Source organism: Leopardus geoffroyi, chromosome A1 (genome assembly GCF_018350155.1).
Source record: "Leopardus geoffroyi isolate Oge1 chromosome A1, O.geoffroyi_Oge1_pat1.0, whole genome shotgun sequence".
NCBI classification, from domain to species: Eukaryota; Metazoa; Chordata; class Mammalia; order Carnivora; family Felidae; genus Leopardus; species Leopardus geoffroyi.
The window spans coordinates 88019172-88044574 of NC_059326.1; the positions used below are offsets into that span (position 1 = coordinate 88019172).

At 57.6% G+C, this 25403-nt stretch overlaps 1 protein-coding gene across 1 annotated transcript in view; it reads right to left on the reverse strand.

Moving 5' to 3' along the window:
* Positions 1 to 13178: 13178 nt before the first annotated feature.
* WNT3A (Wnt family member 3A) overlaps positions 13179 to 25403 on the reverse strand; it is a 42796-nt gene continuing 30571 nt past the window's right edge. Inside the window, exons 3-4 of the mRNA XM_045483750.1 lie at positions 21906 to 22171; positions 13179 to 15627 (exon numbers count right to left, since the gene is read on the reverse strand). Coding sequence (XP_045339706.1) covers positions 15148 to 15627; positions 21906 to 22171 — 746 coding nt within the window. The 3' untranslated portion in view covers positions 13179 to 15147. The remainder of the gene's footprint in view (positions 15628 to 21905; positions 22172 to 25403) is intronic.

A 25403-nucleotide genomic window follows, 5' to 3' on the forward strand; every position in this document is an offset into this window, starting at 1 on the left:
AATCTGTAGCCAGAAGGACTTAGTGCTTCCTTTTTTTAAAGTTGATTTATTCTGAGAGAGAGGGACAGAGCACAAGCAGGGGAGGGGCAGAGAGAGTGGGGGAGAGAGAATCCCCAGCAGGTTCCATGTGGTCAGCATAGAGCCTGACACAGGGCTTGACCTCACGAATGGTGAGATCATGACCTGAGCCGAAATTAAGAGTCAGACACTTAACCGACTGAGCCACCCAGGAGCCAGAAGGTTTTAGATCCACCAGGTAAAAGCATGCCTCCCACCAGCTGGAGAGGAAACCGGGAGCTAGCAGGGGGTCAGTTTTGTTGCCAGGCTGTGTGGACACGTGCACCCCAGGCTGCAGTTCATCCAAACCACTTGGGGCATGGCTGGACCTCCAGGTCCCACGGATGTATCAGTCTGGGTTCTGCGGAGAAGGGGAACCATAGGGACATGCAGAGATCTAGATGAAACAAGATTTATTATGGGGATTCGCTCCCACGGTTCCGGAGCCCGGGAATTCCAAGACTCTGCTATCCACAAGCTGGAGACCCCAGAGAGCCTGGTGTCATCGTAATCGCTGAGAACCAGGGGCACTGGTGTCTGGGGGCAGGAGATGAAGGATGTGTCGCTCAGGCAGCAAAAGAATTCCCCTTCCTCTGCCTTTCATTCTATTCAAACCTAGGGTGTTGGAGGAAACCCACATGCTTTGGTGAGGACAATCTTTGCTCAGTCCACAGCTTCTGATGCTCCTGTCTCTGGAATACCCTCACAGACACACACCCAGGAATGACACGTTCTTGGCCATCCAGGCAGCCCTCAGCCTGGTCAACATGACGCAAGGTTAACCATCTCTGCAGGGCTGGGTGCGGCCCAAGAACCTGCTAACAGGTTCCCTGCTTCTGGCCCAGGGGCCCTTTTTGGCAGGAGGCCAGGGTGGGTGACACAGGGCAGTGCCACACCTACAGACTGCAGCCCCAAAGCTCTTGGATTTGGGTTTCCGCTGGCAAGTGTCTGCCTGTGCACCTGCTGTCTGGCATGCATGGGGGTGCAGACTGCCAGTGCGTTTCAGGAGTCTGCACTCTGGGAAGAGCCCCCCTGCACCCCCAGCCCCGTCCATGCCTGGGCCTGGCTCTGTGGCTCCCCCGCCCCGATTTGGGGGGTAATCTACCTGATCCCGGGGCACATTGCACCCCCAGCCTCCGGCCATGCCCATGGAGAGTGGCCAGGGTGCCTGTCTGTTGGGCACCCACTTCCCCAGGAGCCCAGGTGGGGCGGGGGAGGGGGAACCAGTCTTTGCTCCCATTCTGCTGGGGACAGTCAGCTTGTCTTAGAGTCCTAGGACTCACCCACCTCCTCCACCTCCACACAAGAGGACACCAAGGCCTGAGGACAGGACCAGTGGCCGTGGTGACCAGTGGGGTTTCTGGGGCCCCAGTCCTGGTGCTCTGCCGAGTTTTTCTCTTTTAAATTGGCACACTCAGATATTCAGTGAGCCTGGGGTTGTGGACACATCTGTGTGTACCCCGTAACACCCACACCCCAACAAAGGTGCAGACCACGCTCACCCCCGCAGCATCTTCCAGCTGCCATGCACCTCACCCCCGGCTGCTGCATCCCGCCGAAGGGGCCGTCGCCAGTCCAGAGGGAGCTGTGAACACAGCTGCAAGGAACACCCTCATGTGGCACTGTGGGAAATGCTTTCACTTCCACAGTGCCCGGAGTGGGGTTGCTGGTGTGTGCGCAGCAGTCCCTTTATGCTGGGACCAGATTTCCGGAGCAGCTGTGCATGTGGCTGCACCCCCCCAGCAGAGGGGACGGGGTGAATACTCACAATGGCCTGGCCAGGCTGGGCTCCTCTCCTGAGGGGGGGAGGTCTCAGACCTGGGTCTTCCCTGGCCTCCTTGGCCCCACCGTCCACACGACACCTCCTTTTCTTGCCCCCTGATGTCCTTGTTGGGGTCAGATGGTCCTGGTCCTCTCCTGTGGCACCCCTGCTCTCTGCCCTCTCACCTGAAATAAAGCCCAAGCCTGCCTCTCTCCTTGGGGGCCCAGGGAGGAGAGAGGGGCCCTCCCATTTCTGAAGGAATCCTTCCTCGGATCCTGCAAAGAGACCAATGGGACTCTTACCTGGGTTCTGAGTGGGTCACCCTGCTGGTGGCCACCAGCAGGGCCTGTATCTGAACTCAGAGCTCCTGGGAACCAGGTTTGCAGTGTCCTATCAGGGAACACGGCTGAGTACATGGAGCTGCTCTGCTCTGGGGGGTTGGCACTGGGGCCTGCTCGAGTTAGAGTTCTCTGGGAATGTTCAGGGGCTGGCGGTGCAGCCAGGTTGGCAAGGGGCCAGCACAGAGCAGGGAACAGCTCCATAGGTTGGGACAACATGAGTTAACTACTGTTGCTGGTGGCATGCAAGAGGAGGCTGAATGGTTTTTCAACACAGGAGGCATCAGGTAAGGCTTGCTCAAGGTGAGCTAGAGCTAAGATTCCATTATTTCTTGAGTAGAAGTAAGTCAGAGGTGGGAGAGGCATGTGATGATGAGAACAGCTAGACTAGAGGGGCTTCCTTTTGTCCTTGGAGAACATCTGAGTATATTATACCCTGTTGGGGAGAGAGCAATGTAAGTAAAGGGGTAGGGGTCCCTTTGTGATGTGGTCAGTTGGGGTGGGTGAAAGACCTTATATGGGGACCTGAGGTGTGGCTGGGGAGGGCCTGGCACCCAGTGAGGTGGTGGGGGGGGGACGGAGGAAGGAGTTGAGCCCCCACAGGTCGTGCAGGGGGACACAGATTGTGAGGGGTACAGTCCCAGGCTCCACCTGGATGAAGCTGTTCTCTTGAGGTCCACCCACCAAGGGTGAGGGGGGCTGGTGTCTGTGTCCTTGTCTCTGCTCCCTCTCCCTCTTTCAGGACCCAGACAGAGGACAGTGGGAGGGAGGGACCCCGCAGAGTCTGGGGGACACAGAACGCATTCTGGCTTCTGGAAGCCCTGGCCACGAGCCCAGGAATGTGGGGCACTGGCAGCTGTGAGAGGTGGGGAGGACCCTCCTGGAGTCTTCAGGCCCCCAGGGCAGGGCCACATCCCACAGACCACACCCCAGACTGCACTGCCCCCAGCCCAAAGTAGCTGTCAAGTGGGCCGTGGGCCACTGGGCAGCTTCCTGATGGCCCAGTAGGTGCCCAGTGCTCCACTGGGTGGAGGACTTGGAGCTGAGGGGCTCTGCTGTGGATTGGGGGCTAGCCCGCTGCTGCTGCACATGCAAGGGTGTCCAGGACCCCAGGTGAGGCCCCCCACCTGCCTGTATGGTCTCTGTTCTGGTTCTGTGGCCTGGCCACAAGCTCCACAAAGCTTCAGATGAGTCTTCATACACGATATCTCATCGTTCTGGGGCTCGGGACCTGGGGCATCTCGGGGACATGTACTGGCCTGAGGTCTTGCATGAGGTGCAGGAGATGGCCACAGTGCCTGTGTTTACCCCACAGGTTCTACAATGGATGCAGCTGTGTCACCCCAAATTCCCGGTGGTCCAGGACCACAGAATGTGGGCTCATGTGGAAATGGGGTCTTTGCAGAGGTGATCAAGGTGGGGTATCTCGAGGTGAGAGCATCCTGGATCAGGGTGGGTCCTTATGAGACAAGGGAGGGGGGTTTGAGGTGGCCACGTGGTGACAGAGGCAGATATTGGGGAGACATGGCCACAAGCCCAGAACGCCTGGGGCCCTGGCAGCCGGGAGAGGCAGGAGGAACCCTCCTGGAGCCTTCTGAGGGAGTGAGGCCCTGTGACACCTTGACTTCAGTCTCCTGGCCTCCAGACCTGGGGGTCTGTCCTAGGCCCCCCGTTTGTGGTACTTCATTAGCAGACCCAGGGCCTTGGGCAGCCTTCTGTACTCACTGAGCTGGTACACGGGCTGGAAGGATGGGGACCCCGTGGACACCGTGTCCCTTCTTTGTGCCTGTCCTGGTGCTGCCTGCACACAGCAGCCACAGGGTGGCCCACTTCTTGCCGCTGGGCAGGCAGTCGGCTGTGGGGCTCAGGGCCACCTAGTGGTCACAGTGGCTCTGGCTCTTGGGGACAGAGCAGTCTCCTCCTGGGCGTCCCCTGCCCTGCACCCCGCTCCCACCAGCAGAGCAGGCCTGGCATTAGCTTACCAGAGAGCACCCCCTCACCCTGCTTCCCTCACTTGTCGCCCCCAAAGCCCCATGTCTGCAGGAAGCCAGGCATGTAGAATGTCGGCCCTGCAAGCCTCAGCCAACTACCTGGGGAAAGACGGGCCACTGTGGGGCAGGGCTCCCTTGCCTGCTGGCCACCCTCCCCACCCAGGCCGCAGGCCCAGGCCTGGAGCACATGTCAAGATGCATGGACTCTCTCAGGGCTGCAGACACGTCTCACTGACCATCCCATCATGCAAAGCCCAGGCACCTGGACAACAAGCAGAGAGGGGTGCCACGGGGGTCAGACACCTAGTGAGTGGCCCAGTCAGAGGCACCGAGTGAAGCTAACAGCCTCCCCCTCTCTGTGCCCATGGCCTCTGCCATCTGATGCCCTCTTCCCCCCAGCTCATTCCAGTTCACAGGCCTCAGGTCCTCCGGGCCCTGTAGCTCCTCAGCTCTGTCCAGGCTCCTGCCCCAGGGCCTTTGCACTGGCTGCCCACCCCCAGGTAAGCTCCCTCCCTCCCTTTGTGTACCTGTGCTCTCCCCCTCCTGCCTCTCTCTGCCCCTACCTCTGCTTTCTTCTACTACACACAACACATTTGATGCATTTATTTGTTTTACTGTTTTTGTCCCCCAGTGACAGGCAGGACATTTGCATGGACACACTATATAGACACTCACTAAGTGCTTGTCAATTGTTCCTGGGCAGATGACTGACAGGAGAGCAGGGTGGGTCTCAGGGGCAGCCAGCAGGCTCAGAGAGGGGCCTGGGGCCATGCTGGGGTCTGCTGGGTGGAAGGCCACCTGGTGGTCACAGTGGCTCTGGCTCTTGGGGACAGAGGAGAGAGATCCGAGGAGATCCGGGCGGAGACGGTCAGGTGGGGGCGCTCCTGCCCAGGCCACTGCCACCGGGCTGGGAACTCTCCATGCTTTAATTAAAGCCCGCCCCTCCGCCTGACCCCACTCTGCCATCACATTCTCCACTTAATTGGGGCCCTTCAGAGCGGCCGAGGTTAATTAAAAAGCCCAGTTGAAGGCATCGCGGTGTCCTGGCATCTGCCGCCAGCGCCTGCCCGCGCCCAACCCGCCTCCCCCCCCACCCCCATCCCCTGAGGGCCACCCCCTAGACTGTCGCCCCACCTGGGCCCCTGAGTCCACCTCCTCACACCTTGCCCCTCAGAGATCCTGAGTTTCTGGCCCCACCAAGGGGCGGGGGACATGGCCTGAGTTAGGTTCTGTCCAGCCCTGGGGTCCAGGCACTGCTTCTGGCTCCCAGGCCGGGGTGGGCTGGCCTGTCTTCTGCAGCCCAAATCCTCTACCCACGGGCCCAGCTGTGTACCAGAACCTGAGGAGCCCCTTTTCTAGGGGAGGGAGGTCTCAAGCCTCTTCCCACCACCCTGTTAGGATATCTGTGAGGAAGAGACCAGAACTGGCCTCAGACGGGCTCCTGGCTCCCCAGCTGGTTCGGGGCTGTGGGTTCTCTGTGAGGGCAGCTGGCATGGGGAGATGAGGGGGTCTGAGGCCCACCAGGTGAGAAGCCAGTGACCCTGGGGTCTGTGAGCCAAACCTTCAAAGACTTCATATCCCCAGGCCTGGCTGCAGAGAGGGAGACACAGGCCATGAAAGGCCAAGGCCCTGACAAAAGCTGGCCTTGTTTGGCCACGGATGGGAGGAGAGAAGGTCACAGCATCATGCTGCTGCCCACACCCCCAGCATCTGGGCCTCCAGGCAGTGTGCCGGGTTGCCCAGAAGAGCAGGGCTGGGACTGGGGGAGCCTGAGCCGGCATCCAGGTCCCGTTGGGAGGTCTGGTGGTGTTTATGGCCAGAGAGAAATTATCCCTCATGACACCTGACAGTGGAACACAGCCAGTGCTGGAGATCACAGGTGTGCCGAGATCTTGCTGGGGCTGCTGCCTGAGGGCTGCAGAGGGAGCCCTGGGGAGGCCCTGGTCAGTTTCCCGGCACAGGTATGTCCCCAAGGGCCTGCTCAGAGCCCCCAGGGCAGGGGACACAGGAAGCCAACACATCCCTCCTCTGGCTGAGGATGCAGGCACCTGACCTGTGGGACTGGGTCAGCTCATGGTGGAGGGTCTGTCCAGGGGAGGGGTTTGGCCTGGAGCCAGGAACGAAACATGTGACAGGCCCTGTGACAGGGACAGGCGGGGAATCCCCCGCCTGCAGTACCCCCCTCCCTCAGAGTTCCCACCATACCTGTTACCCTCACAGCTGTCTGGAACCAGGCTGCAGTCCCAGTGCTTGGAGGGGAAGTCGAGGCCCCCAGGTCCGGGCTGAGCTGTCTGCTGGTCCAAGCTGGTTGCTGGGCCCCAGCCCCACCGGCTTCCCCACATCAGCCAACTGTCCTCCCTAACTGGGAGGAAAAATCTGCTCCCCCCATCCCACCTCACCCCCATCTTCAGGAGTGCTGGCAGGGATATGGGCCGCTGGGGCAGTACTGGGTGGCTTGCCAGTGGCCCAACAGGGCCATTAATGTGGCTCATCCAGCCTGGCCTGCCTAAGGCCTGGGAAGGCCTGGGGCTGGGGCTGGGGAGGGTAGACCTGTTGGGAGAAGGGTCTGCCGGTAGGCAGAGAGCTGGGCCCTAGAGCCAGGAAGGGCTCCTTTGGAGGCTCTGGTCTGTAGCTCGAGGGACAAGGCAAGGAAGGGCATGGCATCAGAGCCCTCCCCTGGCCACCAAGGCACATGCACACACATGCAGAGCTGTTCAGGCCTCCCTGTGGCTGAAGCGGTGGAGGCAAGGGTGAAAGAAGGCATGGGGGGGGGGGGTGGGTATGACTTAAGGGCTCTGCTTCCCCTGAGACTCTGCCAAGTGCCTGTGGGCAAGCCATGTCCTACCTGCTGTCAGTCTCTCCGACATGAATCAGAGGACCCCCTTCAGCTCAGAGTGGGACCAGATCGCAGATGGCAGATCGCAGCAGGTGCAAGCTGAGACACAAACACCATCCTGTGGGCACTGGGGAGCTATGGAAAGTTCTGGAGCAGAGGAGGAGCTAGCTCTGGGCTGTGGCCGGGAAGGTGGTGTGGCTCCCCGCCTCAGTTCCCAAGGTTCTGGCCCAGGTCTGGGACTTAAAAGCACACTCAAGGAAGAGTGACTTACAGGGCTGCAGATCTCAAGTGGCTCTACTCACTTTCCACCTTGCCTCTCTGCAGACTGCAGGCTACAGGCTGGCGGGGCCTGGTCTAGCAAGAACCGTGTGGACTGTGGACAGAGGGGATGCTCAGACGCTCTGGAGGCTCTGCACAGACCTGCCTGCTTCTCTGCACCCAGTTCTCAGGCGAGGGACAGACAGGGAGGCAGTGCCCTTGTCCCACAAGCCTTGTGCACTGAGGCTCCAGCCTTCCCACATTCCTGCCGTCTGCTGTGCAGATGGCTGTGGGGCTGGGAAGGGGTGTGTGTGTGGGGGGGGAGGGGGGTCCTGACATTTGCCATTGGGACTTGGAGGAGGCCTGTTAGGTGACAGGGACTGGGCTTGGATGCAGGGCACCCCTGGGGAAGCTGGAGCCCACAGACCTCCTCTCTGGAGGGGCCTTTCTGCCATGGAAGTCTCACCTCCTCCTGGAAGCCCCCCCAGGATTGACTGCAATGTGCCAACCCTCCCACTTAGATGGGCTGTGGGAAGCAGGACAGCATCATCCTTTAGAGTTAGGGGGGATGAGACACCCCTAGAGCTGGGCCTCCACAGTGGGGGGTGGGGAGGGTGGCAGACGATGCCGTCCCTGCCAGCTGGCGTGTTTGGTGGACGAGTCCTGGTCCTCACACCATAAACACCAATTTGCAGGGCCCCAAGAGCCAAATGACTGTTTACCGTGCACTCCAGAGACTCAAATAAAAAAGGGAGAGAGAGAGAGACGTGATTGAGGTGCCAGCCTGCAGCTAAACGTCTATTAGCACCTTCTGACTAGCTCCTGTCCCAGCTGCCAGGCGGGCGGTGGCGGCTCCCTGGCTGGGGCCCTCCCAGGGCTTCCCTGGTGCCCTGGGCACCCTGCCTGGTCCTGGCAGCTACAGGGATGGACTCCCACAAGTGGAGGGGGCCTCCGGGGCCTGGGAGAGGATGAAAGAGCCACAGAAAGTGTGCCCCATGTTCACGTCCTCCTGGAAGCCCTTCCAGGTGACCCACAAGGTAGCGAAGGGGCCCTCACCACCTAACCCTCCAGGGCCAAGGTCACTGGGCCAGGTGGGAGTGTGCTCCCATCTCCCCCACTTTATGGAGGGACATGGGGGTGGCCTGGCCCTCATGCACTCACACAGGGGAGAGCGCCCTCATCCAGCATGCCTCAGTTTACCCATTGGTGCCTATGAACACTAGGGCTGGCAGTGCCCCCACCCAGGTGGGATGGGAGAGGCACTGTCCCGATCTCCTCAAACCTTGGATGTTGTCCTTGGGGATCATGTACAGTCCACACTGAGCTTATCCAGGTTGGAGGGTAGCATAGACAGGTCAGGTACTCTGTTCCGTTTTAGCCAGAGGCCAAGGGGCTTCCAGAGAGGAAGCTGCTGACTGCCAGCCCGAGACCTCACAATACCCTGTCCTTAGGATAACAGGAAGGCTTCATAAAGGCAGATGGGGTTCCAACAGGGAAACGGATGTCAAGAGGGATGAGCAGGTTGGGGAGGACCTGGGGCTTGGGGTAAGGGGGAGCAGAGGGAGTGAGGTCACTCCAGGTCATCCCAGACTGAGCCCCAGGGCAGGACCATATGCCCAGAACCCAGGGCAGGGCTCTGTCCCCCAGACTGGGCCCCAGGACAGGGCTGTGTCCACCAGACCCCAGAGCAGGGCTGTGTCCCCCAGACCCTAGAGCAGAGCCATGTCCCCCAGACCAGACCCCAGGGAAGAGTCATGATCCCCAGACCAGACCCAGAACAGAGCCGTGTTCCCCAGATGAGACCCCAGGGCAAGGCCACGTCCCCCAGATGAGGCCCCAGAGCAGGGCTCTGTCTCCCGGACTGGGCCCCGGAGCAGGGTTGTGTCCCCCAGACGGGACCCCGGGGCAGAATCATGATCCCCAGACTAGATCCCAGGGCAGGGCTGTGTCCCCCAGGCCCCAGAATAGGGCCATGTGCCCCAGACCAGACCCCAGGGCAAGACCATGTCCTGCCAGACTGGACCCCAGGGCAGGGCCATGTCCCCCAGACTAGACCACAGGGCAGGGCAGCATCCCCCAGATGAGACCCCAGGGCAGGGCTGTGTGCCCAGACCAGACTGCAGGGCAGCCTGTGTCCCCCAGACCAGACCCCGCGGCAGAGTCATGATCCCCAGACAGGATCCCAGGGCTGTGTCCCCCAAACCCCAGGGCAGGACTGTGTGCCCCAGACCAGACCACAGGGCAGGGGCAAAGACCTGGACAGGGGGTCCTTGGAGCCCATTCAGCCCAGGCTGCAATGCAGGGCAGGGGGTCACACCATGCAGGGCCTGTGTGTGTAAGGGGGGTGGGCTCAGCACTCGGTGCCAGGCTGGGGGACCCAGAGCTGGCCCTGCACCTGCTGCCCTGGGGGTCCCAGCACTGGGAGGTTCTGGTTCAGCACAGGATGGGGAGGTGGCTTGAGGAAACTGGGAGTCTGGGAGTCTGGGGGAGGGAGAGCTGGTGGGGGCTCAGAGGAGGGGGCTGGCCACACCCCTTCCAGGACTTCAAAGCTGCTGGCCTGGGAGTGTGAGATTTGCAGGGGGCTGAGCCAAGGGGGGCCTGGTGGGGTGAGGCCCCACCACCTCCGGGCCTTTAATATGGTTATTCCTCTCCTGTCTCAACTACCTGCGAACAGGCCCACCCGGCCCATTTCCTGCCCTCTCCAGGGCTTCGGGAGGGGCTGTCAACTCCCTGGAGAGGGGAAGAGGCAGAAAGGTTGAGAGGCCAGGCCTGGCTGCCCGGCTCTGCCCTCCTGAGTGGGGGTCAGGGCAGGGCTGGGGGGAGGCTGGGCCAGGCTTCAGACAGGGCTCTGGATGGAATATCCCACACCCGCAAAAGCCAGGAGCAGAGAGGCCCTGGGGAGAGCCCGTCATCCCACTTCCTCTTGCACTGGAGGGAAACTGAGGCCAGCTAGCAGAGTTGAGGGTTTTGCCTCCTCATTCACTCAAGCTCTTCTTCCCCACCCCCCTCGCCCAAACACCAGGCCTGCTCTGCGGCCCCTTGGGGCAGGGTCAGCCCATCCTGGCCCCCTTCTGGTGGGGTTCTCCTCTCTCTGCCCTGAAGCCAGGGAGAGCTGAGACCATCTCCACAGTGGTCTTGCTCCCAGGCCTACAAGGGGGCCTCACACTCAGCACCCAGAGGCCAGAGCCTGCCCAGGTCCCTGATATGCTGTGTGTTCTCAGGTCAGCACCTTGCCCTCTATGGGTCCCTGGGGGACAGAGCCTGGTCTGGTCAACCCCTGAGGGTGGCCCTGCCCCTGCATTCTCCCTTGTGACCTTGTGGCCATGCCCACGCATTGCCCCCCACCCCACCCGCCTCTCCAACCCTTTCATCTGTGGAGCCCCCAGCACCTGGTACCCAGCAGGTGCCAATTAGGGCGGCTCCTGCCTGGGCCCTGACTCAGAGGTGCTGTGTGGCCACGCTGTCTGTGTGTGGTGGATGGAGCCCAAGGGTGGCTGGAGTAGGGCACCTGTCACCCCCTACCTCCAGGGCCTGACACTGTGCCGAGTGTCTGATCCAGCTTTATAGCCCAGGATGGCCTTCGGGCTGCGTTCAGACTCCCCTGCTCTGGACTCACCCTGTGGAGGAGGCTGGCTGCCTATGCTCCTGCCTCGGCCTGGGCCCTGTGCACTTAATCAACGTCTCCTTCTTATTAGAGCATCGGCCTGCAGCCCACCTGGCCCAGGGGACCCCCTGGGGCCCCAGCTGGGGATCCCCAGTGGTCAGCTGCAGCCCTGGAGCAGGGGCAACCCAGCCTGCAGTACACCTGGTGGCAGCACAGCCAGCAGGAGGCCATGGCCTTGAGGTGGGACATGGGAGGGCCAGCCCGGTGAGGTGTGGTGGGAGGAGTACTGGGAGTTCAGGGCAGGGTCTGTGTCCTGCCCCACTGCCCCACCACTCCACCTGGCTCCATAGGTTCTGTCCTATGGGATAAGGCCATGACTCCCCACCCCCAGCATATCTCTAATGGCCCTCCCTCTAATCCTACAGGGCTCTGTTGGATTGCATACTCCTGCCTGCCCTGGGTCTGTGAATCCCTGTCCAGAATCCTCTTCCTGCCCTGGGTCTGCATCCCCTTGTCCGAGATCTCCTTCCTGCCCTGTGTCTGTACCTTCCTGTGTCTGTACCCCTGCCTTCCCTGGGTCAACACCCCCTTGTCCAGGACCCCTTCCTGCCCTGGGTCTGTACCTTCCTGTCTGGGATCCCCTGCCTGCCCTGGGTCTGCACCCCCTTGTCTGGGACCGCCTTCCTGCCCTTGATCTGCACCCCCACCTTGTCCAGGATCCCCTGCCTTCCCTGGGTCTGCACATCCCTGTCCAGGGCCCTTGTCCAGCCAGCTGTGGCCTTTTTGCAGAGAACGGCTCTTTGCCCCTGTGCCCTCAGGGATGCCCTGGGGCCCAGACACTCCAGATACTGAGCTGGCGGGCACAGGGCTTCTCTCCGTCTGCCCTGGTGAGGCCTCCTCCAGCCTGCCCCAGCCCCCTCCCTTCCAGCAAATGGCCCCTGCAGGGTGGCTGTGCTGGGCCTGACCTCTAAGAGGGTGGGGGCTGGGTCTTCAGCTCTTAGCTTCCTATCATCTCTCTCCCATCCCTCACCCATCCCAGCCTGTGCCCCCACCCCTGACCCCTCTGCTTTTTCCCTCCCTGTGCATTGGTCTGGCAAGGCACACAAATGGGGCACAGTAGGGCAGAGACAGGAAGAGGGATCCTGCACCTGGCTTGGAGAGGTGAATGTGTGGCCTTGGGAAAGCCCCAGTCCCCACTGCTGTTCAACCCTGCAGACCCCACATACCCCGAGTAGAGTGGACGTGGGTGGGCAATAGCCACGGAGAGACCAAGTGGGACTCTGTCCAAAACGATGCCTCGCTTACCCTGGGGCTCTCCCTGCCTGGCCTGAAAGGAGGTAGGGGGCCCCAAAGGCAGGGTCACACCATCCTCATCCCCAGGTCTTGAGCATGGTGCTGGGACGCAGCCCACCATACACTTAGAAGCTGCTGACCCCTGCCAAGCCTTGCACACTTGAGCTATGTCCTGCCACAGAGGGGAGGCCAGGCACCCAGGGTCAGCTCTGGCCCCTGGCCTGATGTGGACATGAACAGGTGGGGGCCCCTGGGGGATCCGGGCCTCGTGCAGTGGCTCTCTGCCAGCATGAGATATTCCTCGTGGCCTCCAGGCTGGGTTCCAGCCAGGTGAGCTGTGGTGTCTAAGTTGGCCTTGGTCAGAGGCAGGAGAGGCCAGGCCCAAGAGAGGCACCCTGATTTTCAGGCTCTGTCTCAGCTGGCAAGCCTTGAATTGAGGTGGTCTTTCTTGCCTCCCAGCCAGGCCAGGCTGCTGGAAAACCCCGTGACTGGGCCATGATGGGGACCTCCAGGAATGTTCACTGAGTGAAGCGTACTGTGGATATTTGGGGACATGTGGGGCTTACAGTTGACCTGGGGGAAGGCCCACGGCACCACTGATTTGTATGAGGTCTTCCCGCTGCACCGCACATCCCCGGAGGCAGGCAGGCCTTCCCCACCCCTCTGCACCCCTTCTGTCTGTCTGCAGTCTGCCCTGCCCCAGGACTCAGGGCCGCCTCTTTTCCTTGGTGGCCATCCCTCTTCCTTGTCCTGGACTTCCGGCCTGTGGAGGCCACAGCAGAGGCCCCAGGGGTCCCTGAGGCATGCTCCTCTGTCATGGCCTTCAGACATCTCCCCTCCCAGAGGACCACCGCCAATCCAGCCCCTGTGCCTCGCCAACCCATTGCCAAAAATCCAGTACAATTCAGGCTCATTTAGTTCTTCTTCTTTTTTTTTTTTTGTTTGTTTTTTACTTTCCCCATGGTTCGAAACTCACAAGCTATGACTAAAATAGTTTCTTTCATAGAAAGAAAAGGAAACCGACAACAACAACAAAACATCTGTTTGTCTAGCTCCAGTGTATGGTGGATATAGCAGCATCGGAAATAAAATTAAAATCAAAAATGCACAATTCAAGGCAGAGGGAGGTTGTGTCCCCAGAGGTGTGCCGGGCACCTTGCCTGGGTGCGGGCCCTCAGGGCCAGGGGCTGGGGCACATTTCACAGTGGCAGAGGCTGGGTGGGGACAGGTCTCCTGGTGAGAGGTCCCTGTGGGCAGTGGCCAAGGGTCCATCAGCCTCTGGTTCCCAGGCAGGGCAGATGAGTCAGGGGGAGGCTCCAGAACAATGGCCAGTGGCAGCCAGGTCAGGCACACAGCAGAAGGAGCTGGGGTCAGTCCTGGCCACGGCGGGGGGGGGGGGGGGGGGGGCAAGGGGAGGGAAGATCACCCTTCTGGGGGCTGTGGGTCCTTTGCCTGCAGCATGGGTGTGGACCCATCCTCCTCAAAACTCCCAAACAATGCAGCCCAAATCCAAGTGAGCATCTGAGGCAGGGTATGGAGTCTGGCAGGGCAGGGCCTGGAAAGCAGCAGAGATGAGTTGCTAGGGCAGTCTGGCCCCCTTCCTGCCTTCCTCTTACAAGGGCAGTGGACCAGGGAGGTGCAGGGAGGTCCAGAAGCTCAGAGGGAGACAGGGTGGGGCTGGAAGTTTCCAGTTCCAGCTTTGCTCCTCTCCGGTGGATGTGAGATGTGAGGACAGGGAGGACGGTGGGCCAGGCAGTCTGCATAGTAGAGGTCCCAGCTCATCAGGTCTGACTGCAGCCTGGGTTCCTGGGAAGATGGCCCAGGGGCGGTCTGAGGCAGGAGCACATAGCAGCCAGGGCACAGCGAGGCCTCGGGGGCCAGGCCCCTCTGCTACAGGACTCCTTGTCTTTTCCCCAGTTCTTGGGGCTCAGCAGGGTGAGCGTCTTCCCGGTAGGTTCCTGGTTGCGAGCTGTGGCAGATGCCAGGGTGAGGGAGGGGTGTCACAAGACCTCCAGTCGCCTGAATTGTTGCAGAGCACCAGACTTGGAGGGTGGACTCCAGGGCCCATAGGAAGGGGTGGGAGGGCCGGATGCCACCCCACGGGGTCCCCGCGGCTAGTTCTGCCCTGAGAAGCTGCTCCTCTCTCGGGCGAGGTGTAGCGGAACCTTACAGGTAGGCCGGTGGGGAGGAGGAGGGCAGCACGGGAGCCCCGCCCCCAGAGATGACCCCTCCCCACCCGGTAGCTCCACCCACGGACCCCGCCCTTCCAGGGGTAGCTCCACCCCGCCCCGTCCCCATCCAGGAAGCCCGCACCTGTGTAGGAATACCCCACCCCACTCAGGAACCTCACCCTTGCCCTACCACAGGTTACCCTGATCCCATCCAGGCGAGTCCTAGTCCTGGGGCCCCACCTCCCGAGAAAAGCCCCGCCCCATCGAAGGAAGAAACCAGAACCAGTCGGAGGACCCCGCCCCTATCCAGGGATCCCTATTTCCGCCCTTCTAGGGAGGAGCCCACCCCCATCCAGGAGCCCCACTCGGAGGCCCGCCCCCAGAGAGGAGCCCTGCCCCATTCAGGGAGAAAATCTGCACTTGTAGGGTGGCCCAGTCTCCTCCCAGGGAGCCTCATTTCCGCCCTACTAGGGACGGGGCGGGGAAGGTCCGGCACCCATCCACGAGCCCTAGTTGGGAGCCCTGCCCTATCCAGATTGGAGCCCCGCCCCCGCCGTATCAGGGAAGAAGCCCGCCTCCATTCAGAACTCTCAGTTGGGGGCCCACCCCTATCCAGGCAGGAGTCCTCCCGATTCAGGAGCCCAATCCCCACCCGCAACACCCTATCCAGGGAGGAGACCGCCCCCAGAGAGGAGCCCGCCCCCGACCTATACGGGGAGGAGTCCTCCCCCATCCGGGACTCCCAGATGGGAGCCCCGCCCCCAGACAGGAGCCCCGCCCCCGCCCTATCCAGGGAGCAGCCCGCCCCCTGCAGCAGCCGCACGCGGGGCGGGCGCGCTACTTGCAGGTGTGCACGTCGTAGACACGCGAGCACTCCTGGCAGCTCACATAGCAACACCAGTGGAAGACGCAGTGGCACTTCTCGCGGCGCCGCTCGGTGCGCGCGTTGTGGCCGCGGCCGCAGCACAGCAGGTCGCAGCCGTCGATGCCGTGCGAGCTCACGTTGCAGGTGCGGTCGCGGGTACCGAATGAGCCGGTCTCGGGGTTGGGCTCGCAGAAGTTGGGCGAGGCCTCGTAGTAGACTAGGTCGCGGTCCGTGGGCACCTTGAAGTAGGTGTAGCGCGGCCGCAGGGTCTCCACCCACCCGCGCGACTCGCGGTGCTTCTCCACCACCATCTCCGAGGCGCTGTCGTACTTGTCTTTGAGGAAGTCGCCAATGGCGCGGAAGTCGGGCTGCGACCACCAGCAGGTCTTCACCTCGCAGCTGCCCGACAGCCCGTGACACTTGCACTTGAGGTGCATGTGGCTGGCGATGGCCTGCAGGAGCGCGCCAATGAGGGGCATCAGGGCCCGCCCAGTGCAGCTAGTATGTGCGGGGGGGGGGCCCTCCCCCCCTTCCCCGGGGCTGTGCTCTTGGCCTGTGGTCCCCCCGCCCCATGTTCTCCTGGCAAACTCAGTGCAACCTGTCTGTTCCATCAAGTCCCCTCTCCATGCGTCACCAGTGCCACCCTGGCCGACCCAAGATCACCGGAGGGCACCTCCGGTGCCTGACAGCTTCACCTCTCTCCTTGGCTGTGTCTTATGACTGGGGGAGGGAGGGAGGGAAGGGACGGACAGTAATGATCAGGTTCAGGCATGCAGGAGGGAGGACATTAATTCTGACCTGGAGAACCCAAAACCGCAGCCCAGAGGACGTGTACATGGCCTGGTGGCAAAGCTGGGGGCTGAACTGAGCGCGGATAATGGGGGTGGCTTGAGCAGAGCCCCTTCAGGGCCCAGAAAACTGGATTTATGGGGCTGTAAGGGAATAGGAAGAGGAGGGAGGTAGTGCAGGGGGACAAGGCTGGGGAATCTTGGGGTCTTGAGGAATGTGTTTCTTTCCTTCTCTCTTTTTATTTTTATTAAAAAAAATTTAAGTATATTTATTTATTTTGAGAGACAGAACGAACAGGGGAGGGGCAGAGAGAGGGAGAGAGAGATCCCAAGCTGGCTCCACATTGTCAGTGTACAGCCCCATGTGGGGCTCGAACTCACCAACCATGAGATTATGACCTGAGCCAAAACCAAGAGTCGCTTACTTAACCGACTGAGCCACCCAGGTGCCCCTCTTTCCTTCTCTCTTTGAGGGAAGGGATGGGATTGGGGGTGAAGGGGCCTGTGACTTAATCTGAACTAAGGTTGCACTGCCCACTGTGGTGGGCACCTGCCACCTGTGAGCCCTTGAGATGTGGCCAGTCCACAGTGTGGTGTGCTGTATGTACAAACCAGATGCTGGCTTGCACAGAGTCCCCGGGCTTCATGCAAGAAAAGTACATAAAATATCCCCTTCACTATTTTAATATCGATTGTGACCATTATGGCACTGATAACACATTGGTTGATATACTGGCCTTAATAAAATTTCATGGTAAAACTAATGCCACTTGTTTCCTCTTTAAATGTGGCTACTAGAAAATGCATAAGTATGTATGTGAGTCCCATCATACTCCCGTTGGACAGTGTAAGGTGGGCTCTGTGTCCATACGTGAGTCCTGTTATACTCCTGTTGGACAGTGTAGGGTGGGCTCTGTGTCCATACGCGAGTCCCATTATACTCCTGCTGGACAGTGTAAGGTGGGCTCTGTGTCTGTACATGAGTCCCGTTATATTCCTGTTGGGCAGTGTAAGGTGAGCTCTGTGTCCAGATGCTGCCTGCACCCCGTCCCCCTCACCTACATTTCCCTCTCATACTGGCCCTTTCCGGGGGTATCTGTAATGACTGCATCCCTCCCCTCAGTTAATTTCTGTCTCATCTCCATTTTCTTCTTTTCTCCAGAGACCTCTTCAGTCTCTTTAATTTTACTTTTGTCAAAGTTATACATGCATATACTTTAAAGAGACCAAGAGTCCTGAGACTTGCTCCCACGACCATGCACACACAGCACCTGACTGACCGGCCAAGGCAACAACTTGTGCATCTTACATCTCTAATAGAATGTTTGCTTGCTACTCCTTGAGTTTGGGGGGTTCAGCAATGTCTCCCCTCTCACCATGGAGGGTGGGAAGTCAGCTCTTTATCATCAACCCAAACATGCCAATGCACATCTCCCCAGCCCTCTCCACCCCAAAAAACTAAAGCAGAATCCAGTTACATGGATATCGAGTGCTGATGCTATTGGAACTGTGTTCAATGTCATACCCAGCTGAGCCCTGTTATAGGGCATGATTACTTTTTCTTTCCTACAAAACTTTCTTGTTGCTGTTTTTAATGTACTTATCACGGATTCAGACTCAGACTTTCCCCAAACTGTGTAAATATTCTCTTCAAGATGTTCAAACACATCATGTATTCTAAGATTTCAGCTTCTCAGAGACATCTCTTTGAGAGACCTTCTGGCAAATTTTGTGAAATGTGCATGTCTGAAAACACAGTTTTTCTACTTGAAAAGTTGACAGGATGGTTTAGCTGGGTATAAAATTCTTGGTTTACAATATTATTTCCCTTCCGAACTCTGAAAGCAGCACTCCATTTTTATTCCAGCTTCCATTGTTGTTCTTGGAAATTCCGATGCCATTTTGATTCCCAATCCTTTGCATGAAACCCAAGGCTTGGAGGGCTTCTCTGTCATGGGCTGTGAACTTCATAACGCTAGGTCTTGGTATGGGTCTCCTCTTTCATATGCCAGTCACTTATTTGGGCTGTTTGGTCTGAAACTTGTGATCTTCAGTCCTGGGAACCTTCCTGCCTTCTTTGCTTATTTCTTCTTCATGTTCACCATTGACTGTCTCTGACAGAACCTCCATATTCTCCATTCTTTCCTATTTTCCATCTCTTTGTTATTTTCCTCTACTTTATAGAAGGGTGTCTCAAGTATCTGCCAACCTTTCTGCTGGGAGATTTGTTTCTGCTATCCTACTTTCAATTTCTAGTGGCATTTTTTCCTTCTCTGAATATTCTTTTAATTTAACATCCTGTTCCAATTTTATGGAACAGTATTTTATATCTCTGGGTATAGTGGGTTTTTTTTTTAAACTCTTTTCTTTCTTTTTTAAAACAGTGTTTATTTATTTATTAGGAGAAAGAGAGAGAGAGTGCAAGTGAGGGAGGGGCAGAGAGAGAGGGAGAGAGAGAATGCCAAGCAGGCTCCATGTTCAGTGTAGAGGCTGACTCATGGCTCAATCCCACAACATGATCCTGAGATCATGACCTGAGCCAAAATCAAGAGTCAGACACTTAACTGACTGAGCCACCCAGGTGTCCCTAAAATTGTTTCAATTTTTTTTAATTTTTAAAATATAAAAACAGGGAGGGGGACAAAAACATAAGAGACTCTTAAATATGGAGAATAAATAGAGGGTTACTTGAGGGGTTGTGGGGGGGGGATGGGCTAAATGGGTAAGGGGCATTAAGGAATCTACTCCTGAAATCACTGTTGCACTATATGCTAACTAACTTGGATGTAAATTAAAAAAAAATAAGTTAAATAGAAAATATATAATCTTTTCACCCAACATGGAGCTCGGACTCATGACCCTGAGATCAAGAGTTGCATGCTTTACCGACTGAGCCAGCCAGGTGCCTGAAATAGTGGTAGTTTTGAAGTTTTCATCTCTCTTTACAATGTCTCTTTCCCATAAGTTTTGTTTTTGTTTGTTTTGGTCTTTAACTTTGTGGTTACAGGAGGCCTTCCTCAGATGTCCTGTGATCCTTGGATGTCTGCTCATATTTAAAAGCAGGATACCAGGGGCCCCTAGGTGGCTTGGTTAAGCACCTGATTTGGCTCAAGACATGATCACAGCTTGTGTGTTCAAGCCCCATGTTGGGCTCTGTGCTGACAGCTCAGAGCCTGGAGCCTGCTTTGGATTTTTTGTCTCCCTCTTTCTCTGCCCTCCCCCACTCATACTCTGTCTCTCTCTTTCTCAAAAATAAATAGACATTAAAAAATAAAATAAATAAAAGCAGGACACTAAACATCTTGTTGGAAGCTCATGTGCTTGGTGGAGACTTGTCAGCATGGGCCCTCACTACAGTGTGACCTGGCTGTGACCATGGGGGAGTCCCAGGTAGGTATCTTTAAGTCTCCTCTTGGGTTGGTCCAATTCCCAGGGGAGAATCTTCGACTCCTGTCTGGAGGGTCAAGCTTCACTGTGGCATATGGAGACTAGGAAGAGAAATGCATGTGTAGATGGGGACTACTTTCACTTGGGAAACCAGGCTGTGCTTGGTGTCCCTCAGTCCAGACACACTGTGCTTTGCCCTTTTCAGAGACTACATACCCAGACTTCTGCCATTGTAAAGGACGGGTGTTTCCTGGATGTAAGGAGATGGACAGAAAACCTGGTGGGTTCCGAATTGCTTTTAAAATAGATGATCAATCCATTTCCTGTTTTTAGACCCAGTATTTGTCTATACTTTTCAAGACACCTGTTACTAGTAGTTCCTGGGTTGGCTGTCAGAGTTCTCCTTTACTGGTTTAAGATTCTGCTTTCTCCTAAGACCCAGTTATCCATGGATCTGCTTCTCAGTTTGCAAACTCTGGCTGCCATTGTTAGGTACTGCTTTCCACGTTTTCAGGAGTTATCATGAATTTATATGTTATGGCATTCATTTGTTATCATTTTAGTGGGGTTCTGGGAGGTTGCAGAGGGAAATGCTTATGTTCACTTTGTTGTCTTTCACTGGGATTTCTCATACATCTTTCAGTTCTACAATTGCGATGTGATTGTTTCCTAAATATATTCTATGCTTTTTATAGTTTCCAGTTCTCTGCTGAAACATTCAGACTCGCATTTTGGCTTTGTAAACCTAAATAAACATGTATATTTTTTCACAATCTGTGTCTCGTAATTGTAATATCTGGAGTCCCTGTGGACTCATTTCTGTGATTTTTGCTGATGATCACTCATTCTGTCACCAGCTCATGTGATAGGTTATCTTTGATTATGTGCTGGACACTGTGGTTGAAAAATTATTTGTAGTAACATTTTTTAAACATTGATTAAGGTTATCATCCTCCAAAGAGGATTTGTCTGCCTTTTTCCAGGTGCATGGGAAAACCAGCAATTTGGAATCACCATAATTTGTTCTCAGATCTTGGGATTTTTCTAGCCTGCACATGTGTACAAGGGCTGGGCTACTTCTGGTTTTCCTTTAGTCCTCAGGATCCCAGGCTAAACTGAGGAGTGATGTCCTAGAGATAGCACCCTTGATGAGCCCCTTTGGGGCTCAGTCGATTAAGTGTCTGAGTCTTGATCTTGGGTCAGGTCATGATCTCATGGTTTCTGGGATTGAGCCCCATGTTGGGCTCTGCACTGACAGCATGGAGCCTGCTTGGGATTCTATCTCTCCCTCTCCTTCTGCCCCTCCCCCACACACTCTCTCTGTCTCTTTCTCTCAAAGAAAATAAACTTAAAAAAAAAAAAGAAAGAAAAAAGAAATCTTTGCCTACTCCAAGGTCACAGAGATGTTCTTTCATGTTTTCTTCCTAACATTTTTGTTTCATTTTGTTTTACCTTTTGCATTTGGGTTTGTAATTGGCTTTCTATATGGTGCGAAGTAGGAGTCAGGTTAATTTTTTCCACCATATCGTTATCCAATTCACTGAGCACCATTTATTGAAAAGAGACTATTTTTTGTCTGCACTGGACTCATTGTCATTGGGATAAGTCAGGGGACTGTATACTGGTGGGCTTCCTATGCTTTTAACAGGGCACTTTCACATCTGACGGTGTGCTTTGTGCCCAACACGAAGATGAGTCACTCATCCTGTTTTCTGTTGCTGGCAGGTGAAGCCGCTGGTTCCAAGGCCAGCACCATCTTTGTGCTGATCAATCTGCTGGAGCCCTCCAGGTCCCCACATGGATCCCCTCGCATAGGCGGTCAGTCCTTCGGGCCCAGTCCTTTTGAACAGGGCTTACAGAGCCCTTCACGGCTTGGTCCCTGTTTCTCTGTCCCTCCTCTGCTTTCCGTGTTCTGTTCTTCCAGACAACCTCACTTGCAGTCTTGTCCTACACTGTAGGCTGCCTGAGGCTCTCCTGGCCTCCCCTCAACCTAGATAACTGCTGGTTACTTTGCACATCTCCTCTCAATGCTACTGCCAGCAGGAGGCTTTTTCTGAGATGCCAGCCTGGAGCGTGGCCCCTCTGCAGTGCCTGAGTCACCTTGAGAATGTGCATTTCCTTATCACAGAACTTCCCCACGCTGTGCTGTGGTGGCCTCACTGTCTTCCTCCCTGGACTTGTGGGCATTCCTGCAGGGCAGACCCTTATCCCCCCTGCCTTCCAGTGGCCTTAACTGCACCAGGCTGTTTCAGATGGCCTTGCCACCCCAGTCAGCCCTCCCACAATACTCCCAACAAACCACACCCTGCAGGGAACCAGATCACACATCCTGCCCAGAAAGCTTCTATTTCTCTAGGGCCTCAGGAATGTGGCCAGAGGGGTTTCCCAGTGCATCCCCAGACCCCACAGGCCCATGGTAGGATGCCTCCCCACTCTACCCCCAGGATGCACTGGGCTTGGATGGATGACCCCCTGTGCACCCCAGAGTGTGCAGGGTCATGGTCACAGCCACTGCCCCATGCTCCCCCAGGATGAGCCAGGAGCTGTCAACATACCTGGCGTCCAGCCTCATTGTTGTGGCGGTTCATTGCAGAGCGGGCATCTGGCCGGTTCTCCCGTGCGTCTGCAAACTCCCGAGACACCATGCCACCGAACTCGATGTCCTCGCTGCAGCCGCCCCACTTCCAGCCCTCACCCGGGGAGCCCTGGTGGCGGCTGCTGCAGCCACAGATGGTGGCGGAGCCCTCAGCACAGGAGCGCGTCACGGCAAAGGCCACGCCGGCAGAGGCAATGGCATGCACAAAGGCGGACTCCCGGGTGGCTGTGGAGAGAGGCAACAGGGTGGGCAGGACCTGGCAGGGCTGGGGTGGTGAAGCCGAGCCCTGGGCATCGCTGCCCCTTTCAGGGCAGGGCTCTGGGCACCTGGGGTGGACATGGGTGCTGGAGGCCAGGCAGGGCTGCAGGGGAGAGGGGTGCCCTGTGCATAGGACCCAAGGAGGAGGGTGGGTATTGGGAAAAAGTACTTGGAGGGCCTACGGGCCCCAGGAGAGATGCTGGACATCACTCCCCGCGAAGAGCCACAGGGACCCCTGTAATATGAAGGTCAGATCAGAGCCAGTGCTGGAGAGGATGTGCAGAATCTGAGCCCTGTGCACTGCTGGGGAACTTGGTGCTGCATCTAGGAAAGCAGTTTGATGGCTTCTTGCAACCCTATGCGTACCAGGTGACCAGGCCACTCAGCTGGGTATTCACCCCTTGAGGAAATGAGGTGGTCACAGAGACCAGGGAGCAAACATCATGGCTACTTTATTTGTAATAGCCTCAACCTGGAAGCTTCCAAATGTCCATCAACAGGTGAATGAACAGAAAACTGTGGCACCAAATCAGTAAGTCCGGGGACATGATGCACCGCACGGTGACTTGTCAGCAATACTGTGTTGTGTGCTTGAAACTTGCTAAGAGGTCTTACATGTTCCGGTCACAAGAGAAACAACTATAACCAGGCTGTGCGTGATGCGTAGTCACCAGACAATCATTTTGGTGATCGTTTTGCAGTATATACACGTGCATGTGGGGGTGGGCCCGACCTGGCCTTCCATGCCAGGCATGGGGCGTGTGCCCTGCTGTGTCCCCACATCCATCCTGGGCAGCAGGCCTGGACGGTGCTGGGGCTCCCAATGGCTCCTGTCACGGTCACGGGGATGCTGCTGCCTCCTGACCCACATCAGTGCCCAGGGGACTTTGGTCCTGGGAGGGGGATGGGCAGGGGGGCTTTCGTCCCAGGAGGGGGATGGGTGGGGGGAATTTACCCTGGGAGGGGGATGGGCGGGGGGGGGGGACTTTGGTCCTGGGAGGGGGATGGTGGGGGCTTCATCCTGGGGAACCAGCAGAGGCTGTAGGCTACCCCTCACTCTTCCTCAGGCTTGCCTGCCCCAAAGCCCAGGCAGGTGGAGGCAGGGGAGCAGTGAGGGTTCCAGCCAGGAGCATGCACACACTGAGACTCACTCAGCACCCAGCACACCTGTCACTGAAAATCCCACATTTATTTATCTGGCACTGCCCCCCCTTCCCTGTGAGTCCAGCTTTCAGCATCAGCCAGCTGCACCATCAGAGGCTCCTGGTTGGAACCTGCACTCCCAGCCTGCAGCTTCCCCCAACCACATGCATGTGCCACATGTGTTGCACACACACACGCACATGCACATGCACATGCACACGCATGCACAGCCATGCAGGCAAACACACATGCACATACGTATGCACACACGGGCTGTGCCTGGTCCCTTTGGAGTTCCTGGCCTTATGTCCTTGCTTCACCTGCACACGGGCCTCCCCCACACTCAGCCCTCGTCCTTCCCTCAGGCTATTTCCACTGCTCCTCTGGTCACGTGCACCTGCCCTGTCCCTTGTCTGCTCTTCAGGGTACGGGCCTTGCAGTCCCGGTGCGGTCGGTGCCTGGCCCAGGAAGCTCTCTCCTCAGTCCTCTCCCCAGCATGCAAGCTCCCTGGGGTGGGGGGCTGTGTTTCGTTCATTTTTGGTTTCCAATTCCTGTAGATGGTGGGTGGGGAGCGAGGGCCTGGTCTAAGCAGAGGGCCGGGCCCTGGGATGGACGGGGAGGCCCAGCAGGGCCAGAGCCTACCCTGGACAGGCCTGTGCCATGAGACTGGATCTCCACCCCTGCCCACTCAGCATCCTTCCCTGCCCCTTTTCCCGACGGCCAGCCAGCGGCCACCTCCCCCAGATGCTTGATGCCTTGGCCTCACTTTGCTTCCATAATACGGCCAGCAGTTCTCGAGCAGGCATGGAGTGGCCTTCTATGGGCCCAAGGCACGGTGAATAAAGGCCAGTGTGCCCTGGTTGTAGACCCCCTGCCCTTCTGTCCCTGCACTCCAGCGGAACCACGCCTTTGTTTTGCCTTCCCTGAGGGTGGGCTTGGCTCCTTGGGTCCTCACCCCTCCAGAACCCAGGCCTGGGGCTGCTCCTGCCCTCCAGGCAGGGCATGTGGGGCCAGGCAGGTGTTTCCTAGGTATTCCTGGATCTCAGTGCACACAGCCGGGTGCCTTCCGCCCTTTTGCTGCTTCCAGCTGGCTGAGGGCCCCCGGTGGCCCTTCTCCAGGCCCTGGGTACCAACTCCTGCCCAGGGGGCCAGAACCGCTCCTCCTGGAGAACACGCCTCCCCTCCTCTGAGATAAGCAGAGAGCCAGTGAGCCTGGGGCCTTGCACCTTCCTTGAACAAGGGTGTGGCCGCTTAACAGGCTCAGGCAGAGGGGCCAGGAGGGGCCAGGTCACCAGACACACTCGAGGGGAAGGGCGTGCTCAGGGCAGGGGGAGGGGTCTCCCTTGAACTTGGAGGAAGAATTCAGTCCTGCCCTGCTCTCTCACCAGCTGGCTGTGTGACCCAGCCCTGGCCTCCCTCCCCTGTGGGCCTCAATCTCCTCTACCCAGTAAGGAAGGGGCTCATCACACATGAGGTCCTGAAGGCTGACGCTACCTTGTAGCCTGCCTCCAACTTGTTCATGAGGAAAGGAAGCCTCTAAGAAGAGGCCACAAGACCCATGGCCAGAAAACCATGAGAGCTTGTTCTGGCAAAGAGTCTGCTTAGAAACAGAAGTCACAGCCTCCAAGCACTTTGGGACGGCCGTGCCCTGACTTTGCAGACGCCTGGCCCACCCCACCTTACCTGAGGGGTTGGGGCTGAGGGGACCACAGCAGTGGACAGGTGGCTGACGCAATGTGCCTCCTGAGAAGATGCTCCAGGGACACCATGGAGGCCTTCTCAGCAAAGAATCAGGAAACGTCAGATAGACGCAAGAGGCCTGACCTGGTTCCTCCTAGTCTTGTGGGCACGAAGGGCCAGGGCCAGGCATACCCAGGATGGGATCCCAGATGGGTGGGAGAATGGGAGAAACCTGGGAGTGTAGTTATCATGGACGGATCTTTGTGCTGATGGATGCAGCTGGCTTTGCTAGCACTGGGGATGTCTGGGAACGGACATGGACCCTGAACATCGCTCCAGCCACATTTCTGTATGTCTACAATTCTTTCTAAAGAAA